The 19,709-nt window shown below is 49.9% G+C and overlaps 7 protein-coding genes across 7 annotated transcripts; 3 read left to right on the top strand and 4 right to left on the bottom strand.

Moving 5' to 3' along the window:
• Positions 1-3,269: 3,269 nt before the first annotated feature.
• FMAN_02405 (uncharacterized protein) lies at positions 3,270-4,745 on the top strand (the record flags this gene model as incomplete). The annotated part of the gene is made up of 1 exon (XM_041819962.1): positions 3,270-4,745. The coding sequence occupies one exon, from the start codon at positions 3,270-3,272 to the stop codon at positions 4,743-4,745; it is 1,476 nt and encodes a 491-aa protein (XP_041685889.1).
• Positions 4,746-5,087: 342 nt separating this feature from the next.
• FMAN_02406 (uncharacterized protein) lies at positions 5,088-6,397 on the bottom strand (the record flags this gene model as incomplete). The annotated part of the gene is made up of 2 exons (XM_041819963.1): positions 5,088-5,821; positions 5,875-6,397. 2 exons carry the CDS (start codon positions 6,395-6,397, stop codon positions 5,088-5,090), a joined length of 1,257 nt encoding a protein of 418 aa, XP_041685890.1.
• Positions 6,398-9,521: 3,124 nt separating this feature from the next.
• FMAN_02407 (uncharacterized protein) lies at positions 9,522-10,646 on the top strand (the record flags this gene model as incomplete). The annotated part of the gene is made up of 4 exons (XM_041819964.1): positions 9,522-9,872; positions 9,942-10,352; positions 10,405-10,491; positions 10,542-10,646. The coding sequence occupies 4 exons, from the start codon at positions 9,522-9,524 to the stop codon at positions 10,644-10,646; spliced, it is 954 nt and encodes a 317-aa protein (XP_041685891.1).
• Positions 10,647-10,918: 272 nt separating this feature from the next.
• Positions 10,919-11,623, bottom strand: FMAN_02408 (putative orotate phosphoribosyltransferase; the record flags this gene model as incomplete). Its single annotated transcript, XM_041819965.1, has 1 exon — positions 10,919-11,623. The coding sequence occupies one exon, from the start codon at positions 11,621-11,623 to the stop codon at positions 10,919-10,921; it is 705 nt and encodes a 234-aa protein (XP_041685892.1).
• A 586-nt stretch (positions 11,624-12,209) lies between these two features.
• Positions 12,210-14,310, top strand: FMAN_02409 (putative GTP-binding protein; the record flags this gene model as incomplete). Its single annotated transcript, XM_041819966.1, has 3 exons — positions 12,210-12,339; positions 12,403-14,210; positions 14,269-14,310. 3 exons carry the CDS (start codon positions 12,210-12,212, stop codon positions 14,308-14,310), a joined length of 1,980 nt encoding a protein of 659 aa, XP_041685893.1.
• A 577-nt stretch (positions 14,311-14,887) lies between these two features.
• Positions 14,888-16,842, bottom strand: FMAN_02410 (putative RAB GDP-dissociation inhibitor; the record flags this gene model as incomplete). The annotated part of the gene is made up of 8 exons (XM_041819967.1): positions 14,888-15,082; positions 15,132-15,286; positions 15,339-15,878; positions 15,959-16,304; positions 16,373-16,400; positions 16,460-16,519; positions 16,648-16,672; positions 16,797-16,842. 8 exons carry the CDS (start codon positions 16,840-16,842, stop codon positions 14,888-14,890), a joined length of 1,395 nt encoding a protein of 464 aa, XP_041685894.1.
• Positions 16,843-17,874: 1,032 nt separating this feature from the next.
• Positions 17,875-18,693, bottom strand: FMAN_02411 (uncharacterized protein; the record flags this gene model as incomplete). The annotated part of the gene is made up of 2 exons (XM_041819969.1): positions 17,875-18,132; positions 18,193-18,693. The coding sequence occupies 2 exons, from the start codon at positions 18,691-18,693 to the stop codon at positions 17,875-17,877; spliced, it is 759 nt and encodes a 252-aa protein (XP_041685895.1).
• Between the last annotated feature and the right edge of the window lie 1,016 nt (positions 18,694-19,709).

Genomic DNA, 19,709 nt, shown 5'->3' on the forward strand with positions numbered 1-19,709 from the left:
CAAGACCTTCCGGGTGAGATGTCCCAGATGCCGACCGATACCAAATACGCTGCTGTACTGTGCCGTACTGTAGCATTGAGAAGGGGTTTCAAAGCCGCGCTTAGGGGGGAACTGCCGCTCCATCATATCACGCTGGGAACTTGGCTTGGCTTGGCTTGGCTTGGACTTGAGGCACAGGCGCTAAAAGGCCAAGACACCGAAGCCCATCACCGTTCCCTCCTTTGCTTCCAAGAGACAAGTACCGCCGGTAGAGCAAAAATTGTCTTTGAAATTAGCGTGGGAGTGGATTCCAATGTCTAATAAAACCTGTCAGTTGCAAAATTGAGTTAGTCCAGTGCAAATCCCGTCTTGGAACGGAGGGTGATGCAAATACCAGCATCTATCACTCAATATCTCATCAATCACAGGTGACTTTTGTTGACTGGACTGGACAGGCAGGGAATGGCCACGCTATGATATCAAACACTTTGCTGTCAAGGAGACAATACGTATCCGTAGAACTAAGCCATAATATCAGTTGAAACAACGCCAAAAAAAGACGCTATTGTCGAGAAATCAAAGTTTAGCTTCAGGTCTCAACTTTATTACGCCCGACAATTCCGATCTCAGCTCAACTCTAAGATCTTTTCGTATTGACAGCTCGCGTCTATCTGAGCACGATTGAAGCCTACGGCACAGGCTGCGTCTATCGTATCTACCTTAGCTCAACCATTTCTCATTCTTATTTTGGCATTCCCAGCCCTAAATGAGCCTCACCATGACGATCTGGCTGCTTCCATCACACCCTCTCATGTCCTAACATCCCCCTTTGAGCTCTTGTTGTGTGCTGGCTCGTGGGAAAAGGGGCAATCTAACTTGGTACTGCAATCTCGTCCCTAAGATCCTCCTCCTCCTCCTCCTTCGAGACTAACGTTAACTTTACGGTCGGGCTCTTCTCGGACGGTTCCTTTCTTCCCGTCCGCCGAAGCCTCCGAACGAACGGCTGCCATAACGGAAATCCAACCTTATTACGATGGATACGATTACCAACTTCATCTCCATGTTTGTTACACAACGTCAAGAGTCTAAGCCTCTCCCTTTTCCCGATATCAACCGATACCAAGCCCGTTGGGCCGTCAGGTGAGTCCAACCGTTGGTCGGTGAACGTTTCTGTCCTGTATTTCTCGATTGTTCAGTCTATACCAGGGCTCTCTGTACAATTGTAACCAACACTCATCAACATCCAATCCTGTGATCATGGGCCAACTCTTGACGCAAATATCAGCTAACCAAGGTAGGGACCTTGGTGTCACACAAGCTGAGCACGGCGTCGCACACCCTTCGTTTCCCGTCTTGTCTATTGTCTAGAGTCTCTTATGTCTCTCACCAAGGTACGACAATGATCATTGCACAGTAGAACACATTGCCTTTGCGTAGCCTCAAGGTTCTCTGCATCATCTATAGGTCTGGTCTCATTCCGGCTTTGATCGCCATTGGAAGCTCATCCTTGCTGCCTATCATGCCGTGATCCCCGGCGCTGGACTTTCGTTTCTTCGGTGTTGAAACCGTCGAGGTCCTCGCCCCTAAATCGCCAAAAGTTGTCTGCGAGCAGCGATAGAGACATGTCTAAGACTCTTGAGTAGAATTCGGCGTTGAAAAGTGTCTCTATCTCGCTATTATAGTCGTTGTACAGGCGCCTATAAAATAACGTCGTGACGACAAAGGTCTCTGGAGGCCTACGGTTAGTTATACCGGTGCCTCATACTCTACGTGTTTGTTCCACGAGTACGAACCTTGGATGTGCACCTGGCCTTACGCAAGAGTCCTTAAGGACAATTTGTAGGTGCGATGGTGCCTCAGTTGAGCATTCAGGCAATCGGATCGAGAGACCGCAGCACGCTGTTGGTCCGTAGTATCATCACGACATCAGCTTTCTTTTATTATTATCTGTGAGCGCTTCCGGCATAGCTTGTTCTAGGCTTGATGTCACGGCATCGCAACCTTCTATTCATCAGCATGAAACTGTTGTGCCCGGCGAAATCTTCAAAGTGGACAGCGCCACCTTGATCGATGCGAACCACGACCCCAATGCCTTTTGAGCATGTTTCTCGTGTTCAGATGAGGCATTCACAAAGGAACCCGGGGTTAGCGATGCTCGCTCGTCACAAATCACCGCAATCGTGTATTCATGGGACTGCATGTCCCTCCTTGGGCGTAGTCGTAGGTCGGAACTCATGCGCTCAAGGACATGTCGAGATATTCAATGCCACAGACGTAGAGCGCGTCACGATGGTTCGGCATCCCAATGTGTGTCTTGAGGCTCTTTTACTGTGTCCTGTGACTAAATAATGCAATGATACCAGCTGCGAGTCAACATCTGCACATAGCCGCTTTCTCGAAGGACACAATATGCAGTTGATGCTATGATTCGTGCGCAACAATAGGCGTAATGTTGAAAGGGCCAATCCGCTACAAGACTCTGTGGTCTCTTTTCACTGTCGTTGCTTATCTCAGACCAAAACTTAGGCTCCATGGACGTTGATGCATCATAGGGGGTATTCGTTGGTCGGGGTGTTGTTGGTCAGCATAAATTACAACCGCACCACTCGAAATATTACCTTTCACAGTCTTACCGACTTCCAGTAAGTAACTTGTGAGCTTTCAACCCCCCCAAAACAGAATGTGAACTGCGGATCATGTTGTCTCATTACACAAGCGAGCATTCCACCATTTTGGGTGGAGGACTTTGAACATCGGGGATACGGACAGTGAATCCCGCTCGGAAGACACCATATTTACATGGAAATATGAGACATTTTTGAAGACATCTTTTTGTGAGTTGATGTCTTCGCTCTTTAGAAGGGCAGAACTTGTAGAGATTGTTCAGATAAGAGTGACACTCTGGTCAGCTAAGGATGCTCAGTCCGAAAAACGAAGACAATGCTGCTATCGATAGACAAATACATAATTTGAATTACTATTTATATCTAAAGATCATCTCTAATATACCTAAAGTAGAGGTCATATAAAGGGCTCTCCTACCTTAGTAGTATGTAGGTATTCGAAATACCTTAGAAGTCGTTATCCTTCAAGCTTGATTGATACTGCCTTATTGGGTGAGGTTCGTTAACATCCACAATAGGCAGGTGCACGGGCCACATGCGGATCTGCCCAGACTCTCAGGTACGTACTTCCAGCAAAATTCAGATCTACGAAATTTATCAAGCGAAACTTCATCAGCATCAAACTCATCAACCACAACCAAACATTTAATCACTTCCAATCAGAAAATGTTTGCTGTTCCAGGATGGTCCGTCTCAGCGGACGGCCTCAAGTCTGAGGGCCCCGGCCAAAACAATAATAACAGCGCGCCCGGCAAAAAGTCCAATAAGCGCAAGCGTAACAATAACAACAACGCTACTGAGAATGTCACAGCTTCGACTGTCGCTGATCTTTGGGAGTCCGTGATTGAGGGAAAGAAGACTGAGCAACCCAAGTCTGAAAAGGCTGCCAAGAGGCAGAAGAAGCAGAAGAAGGCTAAAGATGGTGAGGATGAGAAGCTGAAGGAGGTCGATGAGACGGTGGACAAGCAGGAGGGTGATGATGATGAGCAGCCCAAACCCAAGAAGGAGAAGAAGGACAAAAAGCAGAAGCAAAAACAGAAGTCTACCGAGGACTCAACAGAAACCACCACTTCACCAGCAAAGGCCGTCGTTGCAAAGACAGCTCCTCTGCCTCCTGCTCCTCCCAAGCTCACTCCCCTCCAAGCTTCTATGAGAGAGAAGCTCATCTCAGCACGTTTCCGCCACCTCAATGAGACACTCTACACCCGCCCCTCCGAGGAGGCTTTCAATCTCTTCGATGAGTCCCCCGAGATGTTCGACGAGTACCATGAAGGTTTCCGTCGCCAGGTCAAGGTTTGGCCTGAGAACCCCGTCGACAGCTTCCTCAAGGATATCCGCACACGTGGCAAGGTCCGTCAACAAGGTAAAGGCAGACCTGGAGCTCCTCCTACGCCTTTGGCTAAGACACCGCTACCCCGTACACAACAAGAGTGTACCATCGCTGATCTTGGCTGTGGTGATGCTCGTCTTGCAGAGGCTCTCCAGTCGGATGGCAAGAAACTCAAGGTTAATGTCAAAAGCTACGACCTCCAGAGCCCAAGTCCTTTAGTCACCAAGGCTGACATCGCCAACCTGCCTCTTGCTGATGGTTCCGTCAACGTCGCTGTCTTTTGTCTTGCTCTCATGGGCACCAACTGGGTTGATTTCATCGAGGAGGCCTATCGCATTCTCCACTGGAAGGGTGAGCTCTGGGTTGCCGAGATCAAGAGCCGCTTTGGTCCCATCCGAAACAAGAACGCCCCTGTAACCCATAGTGTTGGCAATCGCAAGAAGAACGCAATGGCCGGCAAGAAAGGCAAGAAGGGTGCTGATAACGATGCCAAGCATGATGAGGATCTGGCAGTAGAGGTCGACGGTATGGATGATCGCCGCCGCGAAACAGATGTTTCGGCGTTCGTCGAGGTGCTCAGGTCGCGCGGTTTTGTTCTTCAGGGAGATCGAGAGGCCATCGATCTGTCTAACAAGATGTTTGTCAAGATGCATTTTATTAAAGGAGCATCGCCCACAAAGGGAAAGCATGTCAAGGAGCAGGAGGCCCCCAAGGGTAAGAGGGGCATTATTCGCAGGATAGATCCCATCGATGAGCAGCCTGAAGTTAACGAGGCTTCTGTCCTGAAGCCTTGCGTCTACAAGATCCGTTAGAGACAGCCGACAAAAGGAGAGGGGAGGGTTTTCATAGATTAAGTCAGTTCCTGCGACGAACAATACCCGCACCAAAAGCTAATGAGCAATTTGTACTTCATAACTACTAACGTTTGAACCTTGTATCTTGAATACTCCGATATGTCATGCCACATTATAGCGAAAAGGTCGTGCTTGTTCCCTAACCATCCCACCCCATTTGTAGACAATGAAATCTTTCTATCCGCCCGCTGAAATACGGGAGAGTTGGATACTCATCTATCATTATGATCCTCCATGTTATTCATTTTTCCCCCTTCATCTTTTCCTATCACTATCCAGTATGAGGCAGTATTCACGCCACTAGAAGAAAATCAGCCCAGCAGCAACATCCGGGTCGCCCTCTGCGGCCTGGAGGGCCTGAATAGCTTGCTCCCGAGTGGCACCCATCGAGATAAGGCTCTCGATCGCTTGTGGCGAGATGTTTGTTGTTGTCGTGGCAGGCTGTGCAGCAGGACGCGCTTGGGATGCAGAGGGGGCGGGAGCTGCAGCTGCAGCAGGGGATGGTGCAGGCTGAGCGGCTTGCGGTCTGGCAGGGATCTGCTGTTGGTGCTGGCCAGGAGGCACAACGGCTCCGGTACGCTGTCCGATTGCTGTGCCATCGGGACCAGGCAAAGTTGGCTCTTGTGCAGCCGCCTCCTCTTCCGCCTTGGGGATCTCAGCCTCTCCCAAAAAGGGAATCATTTCACCTTGGATAATGAGCTTGTCTCTAGCCAGATCAATAGTGGCCTGGTGCCGTTTCAACATGTCGAGACCAAGCAAAAGGTCAACTGATCGGCCCTCCATGACAGTGAAGCTGCAGGGGAGGAACAGGTTTCCAATTTTGATCTGGGCGGAATGAACACGGCCGATGATTCTTGCTGTTCCGACACCGTGAGCTACACCAGCAAATCGAGTATCGATCAGTCTCATTATGCCACAGGCCTCAGCACATGAGGGAGACATGATAGTGGCTTGAGCACCGGAGTCCACAAACGCCTTGACTGGGTGGCCATTTACCTCTACATCAACGTAGAGCATGTGAACTCTTCCGAAAACTGGGTTCGAATGGTGTCAATTGCAGTTCATAGCTGTCATTTCAAAAACTTACCTTCGGGGTTGTGTTCCATAGCATTTTGCAAGTTCTCCATGACTCGCTCCTGTCGAATCATCTCCTCAATCTTTCTCTGGTTCTCAACGTTGAAAGGGTCATCGTTCAGTCTCTCGATCTCCCGCTGTCGTTCCTGGCGCTCGCGTTGCTCTCGATTATGACTGTCATGGAAGATTTGTGCAAAGCGGGCAGGGTTGTCGACGGCTGCCGCCAGTTCTGGGTGTTGTGACTGGAGTTGTTGTCTCAGGGCGGGCTGGCCAAGAACCTGAAGGCGGATGAGCTCAGGATCCTGCTCGTTCTGTGCTGGTCTCCTAGGCTGAGGGCGTCGAGGTTGTTCTGGTACACCAGTGCTTCCTCGCATATCTCTGACGTGCACGGCCAACATCTCTCCATCCACGATCTGCAGCTGCTCCATGGTCTGGGTATCATCCGAAATTAGGCGGCCGTTGTGGTAGATGTGCTGCGAGGTTGGAGGAACGGTCGATTCTGCCTGAATAGACTCGCGAAGGGTAGCGAGTGTCATGTCGGGAAAGATCTCGAGGGTGAGCAGGCTATCCTGCTCCCCAGCCTGGGGGTTGAATATGTTAAGGGTGATGCGCCTGTTGTCAGTTAGCATCCAATAGCCGGAGATGACGTAAATATGTCCGGGCAGTGAACTAACATTGTGATGTCTGTTGTTGTTCGTCTGATATTTTCCCTGGGTATGTTTGAAGTATTTAAGTTTAGGCCAGAGAGGACGAAATAGAGTCGTCGAGGGCTCTCGAGAAAGTGGCTGGTCGTGAGAAGAGAGGAGTAGGCGTGGCCACGAGGGTGGCTAAGAAAAGAAAGCCCAAACAACTACTTAGCTACCTACCTAAGCACAATACTGTAACAGCTCCTGAGGTAAGGTACCCACTGGGGATCTTCAAAAATAGGAGCCCAAAGTGCCTAAGAAAAGCAAGTCGACGTGGTAAGCGATTAGTTGAAGAAGATTGAAGTGAAAACGATCGTGAATTTAGTGCACGAGGTTGGTTGGTGTAAAATAAAAAAAAGATCGGAGAGGAAAGAACAGATGAAGATGGAGATAGATGCAGGTGCAGGCTGGTGCAGGCAGTTGCACATAAAGTTCCAAGCAAGCTACTGGCTAACGTTGGAGCTATTGGAGGGGCCGTTTCCGCTGCCGCTTAGGTTCCGCTGGACCTGAGGGGTAGTTATGCCGCTTGATGCTTGATAAAGAGCAATTGTAGCTCTGAGATCACTCAGCTTCGCTTCTCACACTGGTTTCATATGTTGTCATGAGAGCAAGGAGTTTTTTTTATAGCTTACCCCAATTGAGGAAGAATACAGGGTAACGGTACATGTATACAGTTGCTTTGCGGTTCATCGTACCTGTAACAGTACCAGTCATCGACTTACATCATATTGCACCCCTCCATTCTGCCCTACCGTAGCTCGGGCCAAGAAGCTCATCAGCCAACCAAGTTCCATATAATAAGAGCATTCTTGACATGGATGGATATTCAAGTTTCTCTTATGGTTACCTCAAAAACCCCCATCTCAATCCTTCTGACCAGATATTTCCTGTTTTCGCTGTCAGCGGGCTTGCATTGTATCCCTCATGTACCTCTAGGCACAACTGCACATACGCACGCTCGCAGTCAAGGACCACGCAACTGCTGGAAGCCGACGGAAGCCTATGGATGCTGACCTACAGCACAGTTCGGTTCGGACATGATTGCGGAGAACCAGGCGCCATTGACGATGACGAATGAGTGCTCTTTATGCAGCCAGGCAAAGGGGGCAGAGCGCTCTATGGGTCAAGGAGGTGACCGTGGAAGAGGACGCAACAAAATATAGCACATCTATCGTGAGTGACAAAAAGACTTAGTTAGGGCTCTTATATACACAGCAGGCCCCGGGACTAATCCTTTTTCGCACCTCATTCAAGGTCTGCAGCTTTCTTGCTCCCTAAGAGTGACATATCCTTACAGATGCTACTGTATGTACAGCACTACTCCCAGGTTCCTTGTCCTCGCAGATCCAGCATTGGTAACCAGATCGGGCGAAATGCAACGATTTTGTTCCAAAGAAGGCATCATGCATAGGCCCCTTGGTCTACATACAAAACTAAACCCCAACCGCTCCTGTGATATTGAAGGCCTCACTGGGGAGAGAACGTGGGATATGCTTTCGCGATTTTGTGGCATACCAGGATAAAGGAACCCGGGATTGCATGCGGCTGCTGCCGTTTCAGGGACCCCCCAACTGCTGATCGTCTTGGTTACAGCAACAGGGAGGTCGCCCCGGCGAGGCACAGAATGATCTCCTGCAGGACTGCCACCTGGAGGCACAGAAAGGCACCCTTGGTTTGAACATGCATGCTATAGGCTTGCTGTTCCGGTGTGCCGTTGCCTGGGCCAAGCAAGATTTTTCACTGCTAAGGCTGCTAGTAAGGTTTCATCATGGTTGTCGTGAACTGATTGACGTTGAGGTGAAGTTGGGACCATTATTTACTAGGTAGTTATCTATCTGTAACTGTCACCGTGTAAGATTTCATACGAGGTACAGTATTCTCAGCCGCCATGTTTCTGTACCCTTGTTACCTGACCGTCGTCAAAAGTCCGAATTAACACAATATCAATGCTTATCGTCTCAGATAGGTATGTTGAAAAGTTTTAACAACAACCTTGTCCACCATTGACTTATTAATTGCTGGATGTTGGTCTTCGTACTCAGATTACCCTAGACACCTGAGATGGCATCTCCCAACCATCACCACATCAATGAGTTCCTTCTTGATATTTATTGACCTGGCAGCTGCTTGACCCATTTTCATCTGCAATTTGCCGTGACTTCCTATTCTGTTTGTTCTCCTTTGTTGAGGTCACGCGACTTTTGATATGTCATGTGCCAGACCCAAGCTACCACTGGCGATGGAGACGGAACAAGCTCTCCCCGCTCATGAACCCATCGGGACGAGAATGGTAAAGTTGGGAAGAAAGACAATTTTCGAAGGTCGGTTCAACACCATTTTCACTATTTGTGACATCGTCAACAGTCGTACAGCACTCTCACAAGCTCTGGAACCAACTGTCACAACGCCCTGAAGCCATTGTCACCTATACCCACCGATTGAAACTGGCCCCATTCCGGCGCCGGCCTCACTGCATCATCCGATCGCTCGGCATTCGTGGGTCCACCAGAAGTTGAATGGGCAAACAGGATAACGAAACCCGTCGTCCCATGACGTTTCATTCACTGTCAAACGAGTCTGAGTCTCTTTGTGTGATTCAGTAACCAAAAACTCACCCGATTCTGAGCCAAACGGGGTACAAACCTCCTCAACGCTTCACACCTGAAGACGCCTGTGCCTCATACCGACGCTCATTGTGCACGGGTGAGCTTTGATTCCTCTCGTCGCATCATAATCATATCACCAAGAGACAACATCAAATTTGCAATATAATCTCAACGCAAGCACTATCGACGAAACAGAAAGACATTCTGCGACAGCTCTCACTGCTCGAAAAAGGCCCACAAATCTCACCTGCAGCTTTTATTCTGACGACCGACTTATACTGAGGTAGTACCTCTAGTAACCATCTATCACCGGCTCAAGACCCTTTCAGGGCTCACCTTTCAACGTGGCAACCGAAACTCAAACCCTCATGGGAAGCATGGAAAAGAAGAAGAACAATGAATTCGCTTCTGCCGCCAGAGATATGATCTTCTCTGGCGGCGTGTTCGAAAACCTGGAGAACGACGATTCTGACGGCGCCATCGACGACGGAGACGCAGATGAGGACATGGTCAATTCGAAAAGGAACTTCTGTCAAATGAGAATCCAGAAGAGGAACTCAGAAGCTGGCCTTCTGAAGAAGGTCATCCCCTTTCACTGGGCTCCTATGCTCTCGCCCCTGACCGAGAACGATATCGATACGTGCGTTACTCTTGAAAATGTCGCACTTTCAGAAGCGAGGTATAGATCAACACGTGAAAAGGCAAGTCATGATATATGGGTACCAATTCGTTGTTGGGAGGGCAATGGGACCACCAGCTCAGGTCAGATTTGCTAACCAGCAAAACAGATCGAATATCGTATCCGGAAATCAGGAGTCTGCTACGGTTTATTCAATACCGTGAGGCCAAGCGATGTTAAGAAGATCTCTCTCACAACCATGCAACACAGTCGGCCAGTCGAGTCAGGACGATGCGATGGAGCCAAACATGTCATGTTTGCGCACGTCCTTGCAACACTTGGAACCCACCCAGTCGTAACTGATGCCGACATGGCCATGCCTGAGAACTGGAGAGACTCGAAAGCAAGCAAAGGCTCACCTCTAGGCCATCAATCTTCTGGGAGAACAATCTGTCTCCATTCTTTCATCGTGTGCCCAGAGGTCCAGGGAGTTGGCATTGGGAAAACGGTGATGAAGTCATATCTCGAGCTTATGAATGTATCTGGAATGGCTGATCGAGTTGCCATAATTTGCCAACCGGTAAGCAACCATAATTGACACCTGAAATCCGGGCCAAGCTAATATGCCAAAGTACGCGATCCAATTCTATAAGTGCTTTGGATTCAAAGACCTTGGCCCAAGCACAGAAGCTCTTGCTGGTCAAGGCTGGCATGCCATGGTCAGTAATACCTCTATGACATATACTGAAAGCCACTGACATATGACTAGGTGCTTGAACTCCGTGGTCCTACGAGAAAGACCAAGGAGGAACCCACACGGAGGAACAAGGAAGGGGATTCTCCAACATCCAAGGCGAAGAAATCGCCATCATAGATTTTTACAGGCTTCTTGCCAGCATTTTTTTTTTTGGCAGTTGATCAATGAGTCTCCTCTCAAGAAGCATCTGTTGCTTCATCTCACTTCACATCACCAAGATATCACCACAGTAGCCGCATCATCAAAAATAATGAGATAGCTGGTCTATAAAAACCGCATTTGCGTGTTCAAATTCTTTTTTTATTTCCCATTCCGTCTATTTTGTGACCCTTTGATATCATAACCTCAACCGTTCAACACCATTTTCTTTTCTTCCATACGGTAAGTACTTAGTCGCTGGCCTTGTACTTGAGACGGTACTCCTCAGTTCGCTTGATGTCGTCCTCTGAAGCAAAGCTCTTCATACCAGCAATGATATCATCGAGGGTCAGGATAGCGAAGATGGGAATGCCATACTCCTTTCGCAACTCGCCAATGGCACTGGGGCCAGGCTTGGACTCATCACCGTCGGTGGCAGGGAGCTTCTCCATGCGGTCGAGGGCAACGACGATACCAACGACGATACCGCCCTCCTTTCGGATCTTGTCGATGGCCTCACGCTTGGCAGTTCCAGCAGTGATGACATCGTCAACGATGAGGATCTTCTTTCCCTTCAGAGGCGCACCGACAATGTTACCGCCCTCACCGTGGTCCTTGGCCTCCTTGCGATCAAAAGAGTAAGAGACACGGTCGAGGTTCTCAGGGGCGATCTCGCCGAGCTTGACAGCGATGGAGGACGCAAGAGGGATGCCCTTGTAAGCGGGACCAAAGATGATGTCGAAGTCAAGGCCGGTCTCTTGCTGAGCCTCAGAGATGGACTTGGCGAAAGCAGTAGCAATGGCGCCGGCGAGACGGGCAGTGTGGAATAGGCCGGCGTTGAAGAAGTAGGGTGAGATGCGCTTTGACTTGAGCTCGAAGCTGCCAAACTTGAGGATCTCGCCAGCGATGGCGGCCTGCAAGAATTCTTGCTTGTAGGGGGCGAGTTGAGAAGACATGGTTACTTATGTGTTTATATATGAATTGGTATAGGTCAAGATTGGGAGTGAATGTTTCTAAAGCAAAGTTTGCGATCCCCTCTTGCAGGTCTCTCTCTCAGTGGTGTTGAGCCCGGAGCCGGCCTTGGACCCTTCGGGATCAATGTATGGCAGCGGGGTTGAGGTGGGGGGAGATGCAGATAAAGAAGTACCATAAAAAAGTTCGGTTAGCAGAGAGAACGGGAACGAGTATATATCAGCAAATGATTTTTATGTTCTATATAATGTAATTATCTTCAATAAGCACTCACTTAAGGAATCAAAAACGTTGTATAAATACTATAATATTCTTTCGACCCAATATCAACTCCTCTAGAACTGAGACTGCCCGAGTCCATCACACAAAAAGTGACTTCTCTCTTATCGATAAGAAATCAGACTGACCGCCACGACCCACTAAGAAAAAATATTCGATCCAACTAAATTTTGCCATCTCTGATACCTCTTCTTTGAGCGACGAGCGACACTTTCTCTCTCCGTCCGTCTCTATCCTTTTTGATACCCCCCCAAAAACAAATCCAACTCCAAAAATACCAGATCGCCCAAGATGAAGACGACCTGGAAGGACATCCCCCCGGTGCCTACTCAGCAGGAGTTTCTGGATATTGTTCTGAGCCGGACCCAGCGCAAGCTGCCAACGCAGATTCGCGCTGGTTTCAAGATCAGCCGTATTCGAGGTTTGTGACTTTTGTCTCGCCACAGCCAGGATTGCAGTAGATCACTAACATATACTCCCATAGCTTTCTACACTCGAAAGGTCAAGTTCACACAGGAGACCTTCTCAGAGAAGTTCGGCGCCATCCTCGAGAGCTTCCCTCGTCTGCAGGACATCCACCCTTTCCACAAGGATCTCCTCAACACCCTCTACGATGCCGACCATTTCAGAATCGCCCTCGGTCAGATGTCTACCGCCAAGCATCTGATTGAGACCATCTCCCGCGATTATGTCCGTCTCCTCAAGTACGGCCAGTCTCTGTTCCAGTGCAAGCAGCTCAAGAGGGCCGCTCTCGGTCGCATGGCCACCCTCATTAAGCGACTCAAGGACCCTCTTATGTACCTTGATCAGGTCCGCCAGCATCTCGGACGTCTGCCCTCGATCGACCCCAACACTCGAACCCTGCTCATCTGCGGTTACCCCAATGTTGGAAAGTCTAGTTTCCTCAAGAGCGTTACTCGCGCCGATGTCGACGTTCAGCCCTATGCTTTCACCACAAAGAGTCTGTTTGTCGGTCACTTCGACTACAAGTATCTCCGCTTCCAGGCCATCGATACTCCCGGTATTTTGGATCACCCTCTGGAGGAGATGAACACCATTGAGATGCAAAGTATCACTGCCATTGCCCATTTGAGATCCGCCATTATGTACTTTATGGATCTTTCAGAGCAGTGCGGATATACAGTCAGCGCCCAGATTGCCCTATTCAAGAGCATCAGGCCTCTGTTCTCCAACAAGCTTGTCTTCGTTGTTGTCAACAAGATTGATGTTACTCGACCCGAAGACCTTGAGCCCGAGCTTCAGGCTGAGCTCCAAAGCATCCTCAAGTCTGGTGAGGTCGAGATGCTCCAATTGTCCTGCAACACCCAGGAGGGTGTTCAGGAGGTCAAGAATGCTGCTTGCGAGCGCTTGATCGCTGAGCGTGTTAACCAGAAGCTCAAGGCTGGTACCAACAGCAGCGGAAACATCGGTGGCCGTCTGGCTGATGTTATGTCCCGTATCCACGTTGCTCAGCCCATGGGTGGTCAGAGTCTTGAGACTTTCATCCCCGAGGGTGTCAAGGACCGCAAGAAGTACGACAAGACCGACCCCGAGCGCCGAAGACTCGCTCGTGATGAGGAGGAGGAGAACGGTGGCGCTGGTGTCTTCAACGTCGACATGAAGGCCGACTACATGCTCGCCAACCCCGAGTGGAAGTACGACAAGATCCCCGAGATCTACGATGGCAAGAACGTCTACGACTTTATCGATCCCGATATTGAGGCCAAGCTCCAGGCTCTTGAGGAAGAGGAGGAGAAGCTCGAGGCTGAGGGCTTCTACGAGTCTGATGAGGACATTGAGGATGACGAGGAGGCCGAGGTCATGCGCAAGGCCGAGCTGATCCGCGAGAAGCAGCAGCTCATCCGCAACGAGGCCCGCATGAAGAAGCGTCTCAAGAACCAGGCCATCATCCCCCGCAAGCAGATGAAGAAGCCCCTCTCCGAGTTCGAGGATGCCCTCGACCAGCTCGGTGTCGACACCACCGACATTGCCGAGCGCGCTCGCTCAAAGTCTCGTCCTCGTGGCCGTTCCACATCTCGCATGGGTACCGAGGACCCCGATGCCATGGATGTGGACGGTGGTCGCAGCAGCACTCCTCGGGAGCGTATGCGCTCCATGAGCCGACCTCGAAGCCGTGCTCCTACTACCAGCCGCCGCGACGATGGTGTCGCAGACGAGGCTACTCGATCCAAGGCCGATCGTATCGCCAGGCTCAACCAGAAGCGCATGAACCGCATGGCCCGACAGGGAGAGGGCGATCGACACACGACCGCTTCCATCACCAAGCACTTGGTAGGTTTTACTCACGTCCATATTTATCTCAGAACGGTAGCTAACACATCACTTTCAGGTCGTCGGAAAGCGTGGTATGGGCAAGACAAACCGCAGATAGAGAGCCAACACCAGGCTTCCCTTTCTTCCACCACATTTGGTTGTCTTTCTCTCTTTTCCGGCATATTTTCGCGGGTTCGCGGGCTGTGGGTTTGCCTGGGAGTTTGGGCGCATAGGAAAATGGATTGCGATTCCTTCGCTGCGTACGTACGTGCTTGACAAGAAAAAAGAATAGCTTGCGTGTCGCGTTATTGCTTGGGATGAAGAAGCTCTGTCCGAGTTCAGCTAGATAGCAGATATCACGGCGCCTCCTTGAGAAGTACTAGAAAAGGGGCTGCCAAACTTTTCTTTCCTTCTCTTTAACAGATCATGATTTATGAAGCATATAAAAGTTTCAATCAAATTTCATATTATCCACCCAAAATATTATATTTGTGTATACAGTTCAACAATATTCATTTGACTTGTCGTGTGAGATGCTATCGAAAGAGGTATAATGAGATTGTGCCCAAGACGCACCATCGGTATCGGCCAATCTTCTGAAAAAGCAAAGAATCCTCCTACCCTGCCGGCTCTGTTACAGTAGTGTGGCCTTGTTACTCTTTTATCCTATTTGCTAGGAAGGTCGCTGAGATTCTTTACTGCTCCTCAGCAACCTGGATACCTTCCCTCAAACCCTCAACCTTGAGCTCCTCACCGGTGGCGCGGTGGTAGATGTCCTTGACGTCGTCGGTGGTGGTCTCGAAGTGGCTGGTGGCATCGTAGCTCTTGGAGATGAAGATGTTGTCCTTGGTACCATCCTCAAGAGGCTCGTAGATGGGAATAGGGGGACCCTTAGAGATTGTTAGCATGTATCTTCGTATTTCAACCCAGGCAACTTACCATGAACTGCTCCTCAATCTTGCCAAGGCGGTCGAGACCAGCCTGGAGCTCAACGTGGTGGTTAGCTGATGTCTCGGCAATAGTCGAGACAATGGCGATCCAGTAGCCCTTGGGGCAGACGTTGTGAGCAGAAGAAACGCAAGCAATGTAGATGTCTAAAGGACAATGTCAGCAAATATTTATGACCATCAGAATCGGAGTAATTACCGTTCTTTCGGCCAACTTGAGACTGGGGAATGATGAGCTGGGCAGAGTCGGCATCGTTGGTACCAGCAAGAGGGTGCTTCAGGATGCAAATAGCTCGAAGGACGTGGCCAACAACCTTGGCCTTGTTGGGGAAGTAGGAGGGGTCACCGAGGATCATCTTGGCCTTGGTCTTGAACTTCATCTCCTCAACACCAGTCATGGTCGCCTCGATGCCAACAGCCTTGTCGCCGTCGTACTGGATCTCGTCGATGTTGGTGTTGAGCATGTAAGTTCCGCCGTAGATGGCAGACAGACGGGCGAAACCCTGGGGGAGCTCGCCAAGACCGTAGAGAGGGTAGATGTAAGGAGACTTTCCGTATCGAGCAACAGAGTTACCGTACAGGCGGATTCGCTGGATAGCCTCGGGAGCCTGGCCAGGGGCGGTGATGTAGTCGTCGGTGAGGTAGAGAGCCATGGCGTGGCCAATGAAGTCCTTTGTGGTGGCCTCGAGGCCGAACTTGTCATAGACGTCCTTCATGGTGCACTTGTTGATATCCAGGCCTAGACAGAGGGTTATTGGTCAGCAAATTGTCTAATTTCGCAAGATTTATCTGCTTTACGCATTTCCTGGGAAAACGCACCCTTGTGTGTCGCGGGGTCCTTGGGGTCGAAGGTGCCAACCCACTCAATGAAGGACTTCATGCGTCGCTTCTCGAAGATACCCATGAGGGGAGATCGCAGAGCCTCGGCAGCATCAGAGGGCACCTTGGCGACGGTAGCCTTGTTGGAGGCACCCTGCTGGACGTAGCTGCCAGCGACTTGCTTGAACTCGAGGTACCGTGTAACATCGGTGGAGACGAGAATGTTGGTCAATTCGCCAGAGGACATGAGGAACTTGGGGACAAGGTCGATGTTCCAGTCATTGAGACGGCCATATTGCTTCCAGGGCTCCTCGCCTTCGCGGAAGTTGCCGTACTTCTTGAAGAGCTGTGGTCTGTTGTTAGATATCGGTATGGCAAGATATAGATCGGGAGGTTTGGGTAAGGATTGCGTACAGTCTCGAGGTTCACGGAAGCTGCCTCACTGGGAAACAGTTAGCTTTTTGCTTAAGGGAAAGTAATTGCATTCGGAAAGAGACTTACCCGCCATAGTGGTCATTGCGGTCGATGTGGAGGACCTTCTTGCCCTTGACACTCAGAACACTGTTGAAGCACAATCAGCCATCACCGCCTTTACATGTGCTATACCTATACCGCCTTGCAGCTTGCGCAGGTCGGTAGCGCCCTTTGCGACACGACGAGGCGGTCAAAATGGATGCAGTTTGTCTTACCCAGAAAGAATACACTCGGTCAATCCTGAAAACAGTCAGCATCCGCTTGGGAATACAATAAGTCGGCGGCATCAAGCCAAAGCTCTCTTTGATGCGGGGATCCGCCTTGTGGTGGCAGAAACAGGCAAGGAGGGGGAACAAGAACGTACCAGTGCCCAGCACGATGACGTCGTATTCAGGAGCAATCTCATCCATGATGGCTATTCTCTGGTGTTGATGTTCGATGAACCGTTAGGTAGAATGATAGAGAGATAGGGAGTAAGAAGAGAAAAGAGGCGGATTAGGATAAAATGGAAGCGAAGCGAGGACGAGGACGAGACGGGAGGGTCGAGAAGCTTGAGGGGAGGTGCGGTGCTGTACGGTTGGCGGCTGCTTGCTTAGTGGCGGGGTCAGTCCCATTTACCTTTTACCTTACTTTTCTTAGGGGATCAACCGCAACTACAGCCTAGCTTCAGTGTGGGGACCCTTTTTATGGCTGGAGCTGGACAGTCTAACAGTCTGAGTGTGAATGTGGTTGACGCCTCTAACAACCAACGTCTTACCCAATTCATGCCATTCTAATCTCACATATTCTCGCCTACGATATCAAATTACATTAAGATGAACACTTGCAACAAGTTTTGCTGCTGTTGGACATCCCGTCACCCCCTAATTCCCCCTTCCATCGTGGTCCGCTTCATTATCAAATTTAGCTTAGCAGCCCGATCAATATAAGAGCCCCAGCCACGACCCCCAGTATCATCAATGGTTTATTACTATTAGTATATTGAAGACAGGGTCTCTCGGTCGTGTCTCCTTTCTTTGCCCCAATTGTTGACCTCCATATTGTTACACCTACGTTTCTAGTTTCTACTCATCTTGGTGGAGTGACCCCTTTCACGAGATAACAAGAGCTTGACTTATACGGCATCCAAGCTCATTACTGTGTGGGGATACGAAGTCAAAGAGCTTAGTATGACTACTGCTCTCATACGCGCAAGATTGTCATTACGGCTTGAGTTTGTAATCTACAACGCTTGCTACAGCCAATCTTGATTTATCATATGTATTCATGTCAGCAGCTCACAGAGCCCATATACTCCCATATACATGTTTGTTTCGTCTACTGTATCTTACATATCATAGATGTACATGACGAATAGGTCAACCTGTCCCTAACCAGGCATCATAAACCACCTCTCCCATCACTCAAATAGTACATGACGTCGTCTCGCTTGTAACGGTTTTTTATTGTTTCTTCACCTCCTTCTCAATCTTGGCCTCCTGTGCTTCTGTGGCGACAGCATCAATCTGCTTGGCCGCCTCCGACTCAGCCTCTGGTTGTGTCCATTCAGTAACATCAACCTCATCTTCATATGCCGATGGTGTGTAGACTTGGCCTTCAGCGCCCTCGAAGTTGATCTCGGGGTCGCTCATGGCGACACCGACGGCGTCTTGCCAAGTGTAATATCGTTCCGTCAAGACATGCTTGATGGCTCGCTGTGTCTTCAGGACCTTTCTTCGGTGTCAGCTTCCCGCAAGTTATATTGCTTCGGATTATCTTACCTCTTCATCTCGAGTATCAATCTCTCGCTCACCGAATCCCAGCTTGGATCGAATGAGCTCTTGCCTTGATGTAGATAGCATGTTCCTCTCTCGGCAACACACCCACCACAAAGAGTGTAGATCCTCCCACGACTTCTTTCGCAGCTCCTCGACAGACCATGCACGTCCATGCTCCTCAGTCTCCTTGGGTGTTGCTAATGCCTTTCCTTGTGCTGGGAAGAATCCCCACAGACCATGATCAGGGTCGACCTTGATCCTGGGCTTGATCTGTCTTGGCTTCGGTAGCGGGATGTTTGACATTGACAGAGGCTCGCGAGGTCCTGATCCGTACAGACTACTAACACCTCGCTTGGGGTTATTGTCTTTTGTCTTTCGCTTGCATTGTGGTGTGGTCGTGGAGAAGTAGGCGACTCGAGATGTGGTGGCGGAGACCTTTGATGATGAGGCCTGGGCAATTCGACCGGCCAGTGGCCGTATCGTACTAGGAGCTGCCATTGACATTGTCGTGCCTGTCGTGGGGATTGAACGATGTCATTCGCTTTTCAGCTCATCCCACGCATTCGCAAAATTTGGGATGCTGTAGCTCGCGGAGCCTCGGGTGTCGGCGTTACGTTGCGCCGACGTCAATTATGGTCACGTGCTTCCGTGGACCACACATCGCCTCACCGAGTTTCACCTCATGCCTCACCGAGCCTTACCAAGAGATGGATCTCAACAGTGGGTTCTCTGGGACAGGCGCTTGCAGCAAGCACGGATGCCAAAGTTTGGTACAATGTACATGGTGTTTTGGGGTGGGTGATGCGGGGGAATACTCCAGATGCCCCATCTCATAGCCATCTTCTAGAACAAAGCAATTGTTGCCAGTTCCTGACTAGGACCTAGGACGACCACCAAGAGCCACATCAAGGATGCGGGGAGAGATCCATCACCAGGAACGGGCAAGGCATGAAGTTGCTAACATCATCTTGGGCTCCACGTTTGGAGATCACCGCCGGTAGAACATGCTTCATCCATGGTTGTTTTGATACTACTGCATCACCAAGAGTTTCAGGTTTCAAGGAAGTATAACAGAAAACAAAGTGATAGGAAACACATATGACATCCTTCAAACCTTCGCGGACACGTAATTACCGCACCATTGGGAAATGAACGGTAAACCTCGAGGTCAAGAGGAGGAACTCAACAAGTGCAGTGGAACCACCCTATACCACAGACTTCACAAAGTCAATCTGCCACGGACAAGTCAGCACCAGCTCTTTGCGTTCGCGATGTTACCTTCAGGGTAGATCTGCACCCGGCATAACCTCTGGCACTTGCGCTTGGCTACTGTACGATAGCCTGCAAGCGTCTTGTTTCGGTACTTTACACGTGTGCATGTCTTTCGTGTCTCTCGAGGACACGCACGCATCCGTCCATCATCTCATTTTACGGGATTTTTATTCACGCGTTCGTCAGAATCACAAAGAACCAACAGATTTGCGTTGTCAGAGCGGCTCCGAATAGCAGTACTGTGCTGT

The sequence above is a fragment of the Fusarium mangiferae genome (genome assembly GCF_900044065.1).
Source record: "Fusarium mangiferae strain MRC7560 genome assembly, contig: FMAN_scaffold010, whole genome shotgun sequence".
In the NCBI taxonomy this organism is placed as follows: Eukaryota; Fungi; Ascomycota; class Sordariomycetes; order Hypocreales; family Nectriaceae; genus Fusarium; species Fusarium mangiferae.